The sequence below is a fragment of the Palaemon carinicauda genome, chromosome 22 (genome assembly GCF_036898095.1).
Source record: "Palaemon carinicauda isolate YSFRI2023 chromosome 22, ASM3689809v2, whole genome shotgun sequence".
In the NCBI taxonomy this organism is placed as follows: domain Eukaryota; kingdom Metazoa; phylum Arthropoda; class Malacostraca; order Decapoda; family Palaemonidae; genus Palaemon; species Palaemon carinicauda.
In genome coordinates, this window is record NC_090746.1 from 87,832,447 (window position 1) to 87,840,726 (window position 8,280).

Consider the following 8,280-nt stretch of genomic DNA (forward strand, 5'->3'; position numbering starts at 1 on the left):
GTCATGAGATGTCACCGGTAAGGACAAGGCGTCCTTATGTTATATCAAGAACCTAAGGTTAGGGGTAAGGTGGGGAGGCTGAGGTTAGGGATAAGGTGGGGAAGCTGAGGTCACGGTTTAAATAGGGACCCTAAGGTTAAGAGTAAGGTGAGGATTCTAATATTAGGGGTAAGGTGAGGAATTTAAGATTAGGGGGGTGTATGTATGTTAGTGGCCACCTGTATGTATGATAACGGCCATGCCCCATAACTCCCTTAGTTTAAACTCTAGCCAAAACTTGTATAGAATAAATACTGTTCAGAATATAAATACCCGGGTAAGTACTTACCATATACAAATAGATTTATCTTGAAAACCATCAAAATTACCGTGAAATCTATAAGTCAAACGAGCTCTGTACCCTGACATGCACATTCTCTCTCTCCCGTAGTTCCTAGAATTCATTGTAAATGGCGTTTTGATCAATTCAGCAGTGCTTTAGCGGCGGAATACTGAACTAATCAGGCCTCACGACAATTTGAAATGATCCAATCAGAGCCCACATGACCTGGGAAATTGCCAGAGGGCTTTTTCTATCCAATCAGAATCCCTTATTTCAAAAATTCAAACAGGGTAATGGGAGCATCAAGCAAGGGTCAGAGATGCTCATTTTTAACCCACGAGATGCAAAGATGGCAACATATCGGTGCAAAGAAACTTTTGAATCGTTTTACAATTCAATTAATCCAAATATTGTAAGGATAGCAAATTTTACCCAGAGAAATGAATTTACTCGTTATTTGTATAACATGAGAATCCTAGGGGATTTTTCAAATGAATATTCAATGTGTCATTTTGGTCAAATGCATTCTAAAGAGGATGGAAATAAGATATCACAAGAAGGTTCAGATTTCAGTGACTTCAAGTAATGGCGCCATTGCGAAGGCTATGAATATTCCTTGAAGCTGAACTTGAACCTGAGGTAATGCAAGTACAGCTATATTTGTTTCTGTTAATATATAGGGGTGAATCTAGTTTGCTGGGACAAGTGTAAACTTTCTTATTACTTGTAAAGTACTTTTACTTTACAAAATATGATTGTTTTACATAGGAGTGAAATGAGCTATGAGTTGAACACAGGGTAAGCTAAGAATAGGGCAGTGTAAGCCGGGGTAGCAGCGGGGCGTAAGGCTATGACTTGCAGGTTAGGTTAGGTGAGAAAGTATAGGTTAGGTGGCATGGTAAAATTATAGAACATGGAACTAAATGTGGGGTACTTGTGTAAAGGTTTTGCAGAATAATGGACAGTTTTACGAACTACTGGAAAATGGGAAGAAAATTCCCACTTTCTATGCACGCAGGAGGACCTGGCTGAGGATATACAAAGGCTGCGGTATTAGGATAAGATAAAGAACCTAAGGTGAGATCATAACGTTGTTTGTAGGGAGTTTCAGGAGTCTTTGTAAGTTGAAAAATATGGCCAGATATCATCAAAATCGTTCAAAAACTTCTAAATATACAAAAGGAACATCTCCATAATGTTTATGGGTTACTTAGTGTTATTTTATCGACCATTACATAAAAGGCATAAATGCTACGACCTCCATCCCCTACCAAATTGGATCCAACAAGCTACTAATGGTTTAACTTGCCCTTAAGTGACTTCGAGAACTTCTGCTGTGGGCTTAACCTACCTCTTTCTGTTTAGCATCTTGTGGATAAACGTCAGGCGGACCAATCTTCTGCCTTTTTAAAGGCCGCTTTTCGGCAGACGGCACTGGCATCATCTTGCACAGCTCGCTAATTTGCTCTCATTGCATTTGGTACACTATAACTGTCACTTTTGCTTGTACATTGTGTACCATTGGGCAGAACAATGGCACTATGAGGTTGGGAGAGAACATAAACAGTAAACACTAAAACCACTGGATTATCGTACATGAGCCTTATAGTTGTCGTTTTTCAACCAATATTATCGTACACACTTTCAACATAATTATTAAGGAGTTACATGATTAACTTATTTTGAAATATTTTAGTATAATTATTCAATTTAACACATACATACATATACATATATATACGTGTGTGTATATACCTAAGGTATGTATCATACATCGACCTAAAATAGACGTACATGTATAGTAATTATCGTACGACTGGCACCCCTGGGTTTGGCTATTCTACAGGTCGCTTATGCACAAATACTATGTCAGTGTCATTGACAGATGGGTACTTCTGCAAGGTTTTCCTCGTTTATAAATTTTTTAAATTTTATTTCCTATTTTTATCAAATTAGCATTACCATAAAACTTAGAAAATAAGATATATTTTAATATCTTTGTGAATTACTTTACAGCTTCAATCCTAATACTAAGAAGTATTGGAGTCGGTTAAAAACTGGAAGTGCCAATATAATCACTTATTATTATTATTATTATTATTATTATTATTATTATTATTATTATTATTATTATTATTTAAGCTACAACCCTAGTTGGAAAAACAGGATGTTATAAGCCCAAGAGCTCCAAGAAGGAAAATAGCCCAGTGAGGACAGGACATAAATGAACTACAAGAGAAGTAATGAGCAATAAAAAAAAATATTCTAAGGACAGTAACAATGTTAAGTTATATCTTTCATATATAAATTATAAAAGCTTCGAGAAACAGGAGGAAGATAAATGAGATGGAATAGTGTGCTCGAGTGTACTCGCAAGCAAGATAACTTTACCCCCAGACAGTGAAAGACCATAATGCAGAGACTATGGCACCACCCGAGTCTAGAAAACAATGGTTTATTTTTGGAGTGTCCTTCTCCTAGAGCTGCGTGCCATACCTATAGAGTCTTTTTTTATCCTTACCAAGAGGGAAGTAGCCACTGAACAATTACAGTACAGTAATTAACCCCTTGAACGAAGAAAAATTCTTACTGTATGGTAATCTCAGTGTTATCAGGTGAATGAGGACACGGGAGAATGTGGAAGGAATAGGCCAGGTTATTTCATGTATGTGTAGGCAAAGGAAAGAAATTAGCCGTAACCAGAGATATGGATCCAATTTAGTACTGCCTGGTCAGCCAATGGACCCAATCACTTTCCAGCGGTAGTATCTCAATGGGTGGCTGGTGCCCTGGTCAACCTACTACCTACGATGAAAGAAACTAGATACTTTTAGCAAAAATTCCTGGAATCAGCAACAGACATGAATAAGCTACGTCGTCTTCTAAAATCTAAATAGTCTAAAGGCAACTGTGAAAGAAAGGAGGTTGGCCAGGAATTAGTTGATAAATTTCTAGAATTCTTTAAAAAAGAAATAGAAACTCATAATTGGATTATTTGTGGATATTCTGAATCCAATTGGTGCTGAACCATGCGTAGGAATAAGATTAACGAGATATAACAAAGTAACAAAAGCAGCTAATCTTACTTATATAATTGATAATCTAGCAAAGAATGCAGAGTCAATTAACTTAATATTTCAAACGCCGATGATTCTAATAAATGAGAAATTGAAATATTTTGGAACAGTTAAAGAAAAAATCTATTAGTAATCACATCAACACAAGCATCAACTAAATTCGCCAACATGAAAAATAATTTGAAAAAAAAAAAGCTCAAAGATATACCAATTCTTGCTTTACTTTACTTTAAGAACTGCTTTCCTGAACCTATCACGCAGGAGAACTCTACTCATACATGGCCTATAAGCAGGGCCCTCACATGGGGAAGGGCAGGGGGGAGGGGGGGGGCAAATGCCATGGGGCGGCACTTTTTTAGGGGCGGCACAAATAGCCTGGACTTGCCGCCCCACAAGATTGAAATAATAATAATTAGCGGGTAAGGGATAAAAGCTTTGAAATTTTTTTAACGCAAATTATGATTTCTGCAACTAAGCCATTAAAACCAACAAAAATTAAAATATTTCCCAGATTTTTTTGTCTTTTTGCAATAGAATTAATCATCCTCACAATGAAAATCATGAACTTGAAAATGTTTGGTTTTAAATATCTTCGTTTTCTTTTACATTTTCTTTCACATTTCCTGCGCCCTAAAGAATTATTTGGCAAAAACGAAGAAGTTGATACAGTGTGCAAAGGCATAGAGCAAAAATATCACAAAGACCTGAAAGCATCAGAACTATGCCAAGAGATACAAGATGTAAAGTTCTTGGTAAGGAACAGAAAAATAGAATCAGCCACAGAACTCCTTAGTTTTATTATGAAATATGGTGAAGGATTCGCTAACCTTCAAGTGGCACTTAGGTTATTATTGCTTGTAGAGATATCAGTTGCTTCATGTGAAAGATCCTTCAGTAAATTGAAGCTCATTAAGACATACCTGAGAAATACTATGGGACAGGAGAGACTTTCAGATTTGGCACTCCTCAGCATTGAGTCTGAAACACTGATGGCAATGAATTTTGAAAATGTAATTCATGAATTTATCATAAGTAAAGCAAGTAAATTAATTTGCTTAGAGTTAAAAAACTGTAGCATAACCTGGTGTGTGTATTATATATATATATATATATATATATATATATATATATATATATATATATATATATAATGTATATGTGTATGTGTATGTGTATATGTATTATATATATATATATATATATATATATATATATATATATATAATGTATATGTGTATATGTGTATATGTATATTATATATATATATATACATACATAAATATATATATATATATATATATATATATATATATATATATGTATATATATATATATATATATATATATATATATATATGTATATATATATATATGTATATATATATATATATATATATATATATATATATATATATACAAATTCCATTTTTCCGTAGACCATTTTTGCCGTAGACCAGTCTCGCAGCATATATACTGTACATATTTTGCAAAAAGCAAAATTGTTGTATAGGTTCTTTCAACTAATTTGAGTGTTAATATATGTTACTAATTATAAGGTAGAAGTCAATTTTTTTTTAAATATTTGTAATTTTTTTATCATCTGTTTGACTAAAAAAATTGCAATTTCTTTTCTTCCAAATACCAAAATTCTACAAGATGCATCTCGGATATCAGCTAATAAATCTGTTCTTCGATACTATCAGTTACATGGTAAGTTTTAAAGCTATCGGGTATTACAAGTTCTAAATTGCTCGGATTTCCTGGGAAATCAGCAATTTTTTCCGCTTCCCATGCAGAATTTTCTTTAGCGATCGGGTGATAGGTATAGTAGGGTAAGGAAATTTTGGACAGAGGCAATTTTGGACAAGTAAGGCAAATATTGGACAGATACAATATCTCTAAAACTATTTATAATTTTCGAAAACTATAATGCTATTAGAAAATGCCCAACCTTCTACTTTATAAATATTAGTATGTCTGGTTTATAAAAAGTATCAAGTACCCCTACATAAATGGTTGAATATGTGTGTCCAGTAATTGCCTCACCTTCATTTTAAGGTTTCTCAGAAATAATACATGAAATTATTTTTTCTAAAATAAATTAGTAGATGATGCTAAAGGAAAGTTTAAAATAAAAAATGAATGAAAAAATATGGAATATCTAGTGTCCAATTTTGCCTCGCCTTGAAAAATGGTAAGGCAATTTTGGACACTTAATTTAAAAAAACATCAATTCGTAATGTTAAGTTATTAATTAATAGATTTTGTAAACTATCTATCTATCTATCTCTCTATATATCTATATATATACATATATATATATATATATATATATATATATATATATATATATATATATATATATATATATATATATTCTTAATAATTTTAACTAGAAATATAGATAAATGATAGTTCTTTGAAAATATTTTCTATCATTTATTTCAATAGAAAATCATATTGATTTATAAGAACATAAAAAATAAAAAGTTTTCTTTTCATAGAAAATGATAATCAAACCTATTACTGATGAGAAAATAGGGACAAGTAGGCTACAAAATTGGAAATAAAGGTGAACAATTCAATATATATTATAGCCATATACGTGACAATTTAAATGCTTGGATATATGACGGGTCTATTTTATTCAACCGAATGCGCAAAAAACAGCTTCAGTTCTTTTAAATATGGCACTAAACATTCTCTTTGAGGCATGGGTTCCATAAATAAAGGACCATTAATTCCATCGGCAGTTGATCTTACTGGAATTAGTATGGACCGGCAGGGGTCACTTGCCTTATTCAGATAGGCGCTGCGCATCACTGAGAAATTGGCTATTCTTTGATGAATTTAGCCTATGAATCCTCTATGGATTTAGTCAGTCTATGGAAAGCGAAAATGAAAGAATTGCCCCCAGTCCCGGCCGTAGTGGGTTGCTAAGAAACTCCCGGTTTGTAAATTGGTAATTGAAATGTTAGAACCATGAATCAAACGGGGAAGTTACAGCTAGTAGAGAATGAATTTATGAAATATAGTTTTAATATCTTGGCCCTAAGGAACAGATGGAGTTAGAAGAGAAGGGGTAGGAATAATGATGATGACACCAAGAGCAGAAAAGGCATTAACCAAATGGAGAGCTGTAGGTACTAGATTGATACTTACAAAAATTATTATTATTATTATTATTATTATTATTATTATTATTATTATTATTATTATTTTTATTATGATTATTATGAGTTATTAGGGCCTATTGAAACCGGAGAAAAAGATAATTTTTCGCGAGTCCTAATCGGCGTCGGAAGAAAATCTTCGTCGATCTCCAAATGGGTTCAGAAGAAATAGCCGAAGACTTAGCATAGAGTTCTAAATGACTCAAGAAGGGAATCTTCCCAGAGCAGTAGATCAAATCACAGTTCATTATTATTATTATTATTATTATTATTATTACTACTACTACTACTACTACTATTATTATTATTATTATTATTATTATTATTATTATTATTATTATTATTATTATTATTATTATTATTATTATTATTAATATGAGTTATTAGGGCCTATTGAAACCAGAGCAATAGAGATTTTTTCGCGAGTTCTAAATGGCTTCGGAAGAAAATCGTGGTTCTCCAAATGGATTCAGAAGAAATTACCATAGACTTAGCATGGAATTCTGAATGATTCCAGGTGCGAATCTGAACGACTTCGAAAGAAAACCCTGAATCTCCAAATGTCTTCAAAAGAAATAGCCGTAGACTTAGCATAGAGTTCTGAATGAGTCCAGAACGGAATTTTCACGGAGCTGTAAATCAAATCACGTAATTTATTATTATTATTATTATTATTATTATTATTATTATTATTATTATTATTATTATTATTATTATTATTATTATTATTATTAGGGCCTATTGAAACCAGAGAAAAAAAGAGAATTTTTCGTGAGTCCTAAAGGGCCTCGGGAGAGAATCCTCGTGCATCTACAAAAGGATTCAGAAGAAATTTCCATAGACATAGCATGGAATTCTGAATGATTCCAGAAATCTCTGAACGATTTCGGAAGAAAATCTTCCCGAATCTCCTCTCCAAATGACCTCAGAAGAAATAGCCGTAGACTTAGCATAGAGTTCTGAATGACTCCAGAACGGAATCTTCCCAGAGCAGTTCTGAACGGCTCCGACCCGGATTCCAAAAGACTTCTGAAGACCTGATCTCTCTCTCTCTCTCTCTCTCTATCTCTCTCTCTCTCTCTCTCTCTCTCTCTCTCTCTCTCTCTCTCTCTCTCTCTCTCTCTCTTTTTAAACATACCTTGCAACACCTCACGATCTGTATGTACTGTAGCTATGGAAGTTTACGCAGTGAACATTGGGAGGAGGATTTCACGTTACTCACAGAGCTCGTGTTCTGGCTGAACAGGTAACTGACTGTGAGAAATTTGTTACAGCTACAGGATGAACTGGAGGCTATTCGGAACGCCTTCATCTGCAGATAGTTTGGATAGGTGCTGCCGAAGTTGGCGGGCTTTGAAGATCATAATGCAAGCGCCTTGAAGGATAATTTGCTTGCGGTTTAGGTACGATGTGTTATAATTGGATTGCATTGGTGCAAAGCGGTGAGCGACGTGTGTTTCTTCAAAATTCGGCATTGAAGATAGAACATATCAGGACGGCATTGGTAAATATATTGTGTTACTCTTCGTTAACTTTAGTATGATGGCGTATGGTGTATGCCGAGAAATCAATGGTATCCATGTCTTTACCCCTCGCCCTTATAGGTAAAGACATGAAAGCCATCGATTTCTCCGAGGAATCGGACGAACCAAGGACAAACAGCACTGAAATGTCTCTTGAAATTTCGACGGAGACTGGCGAACTAAGC

At 33.9% G+C, this 8,280-nt stretch overlaps 1 protein-coding gene across 5 annotated transcripts in view; it reads right to left on the bottom strand.

The window, feature by feature from the left end:
* The window catches only part of kto (kohtalo), a 276,697-nt gene extending 274,817 nt beyond the window's left edge, over window positions 1-1,880 (bottom strand). For 3 of the 5 annotated variants that reach the window (XM_068346482.1, XM_068346481.1, XM_068346480.1), the window contains exon 1: window positions 1,674-1,880. In XM_068346482.1, the coding sequence (XP_068202583.1) occupies window positions 1,674-1,766 (93 nt within the window). In that variant the 5' untranslated portion in view covers window positions 1,767-1,880. The remainder of the gene's footprint in view (window positions 1-1,673) is intronic. The other 2 variants (XM_068346484.1, XM_068346483.1) reach the window with 1 other exon arrangement.
* Window positions 1,881-8,280: the final 6,400 nt, after the last annotated feature.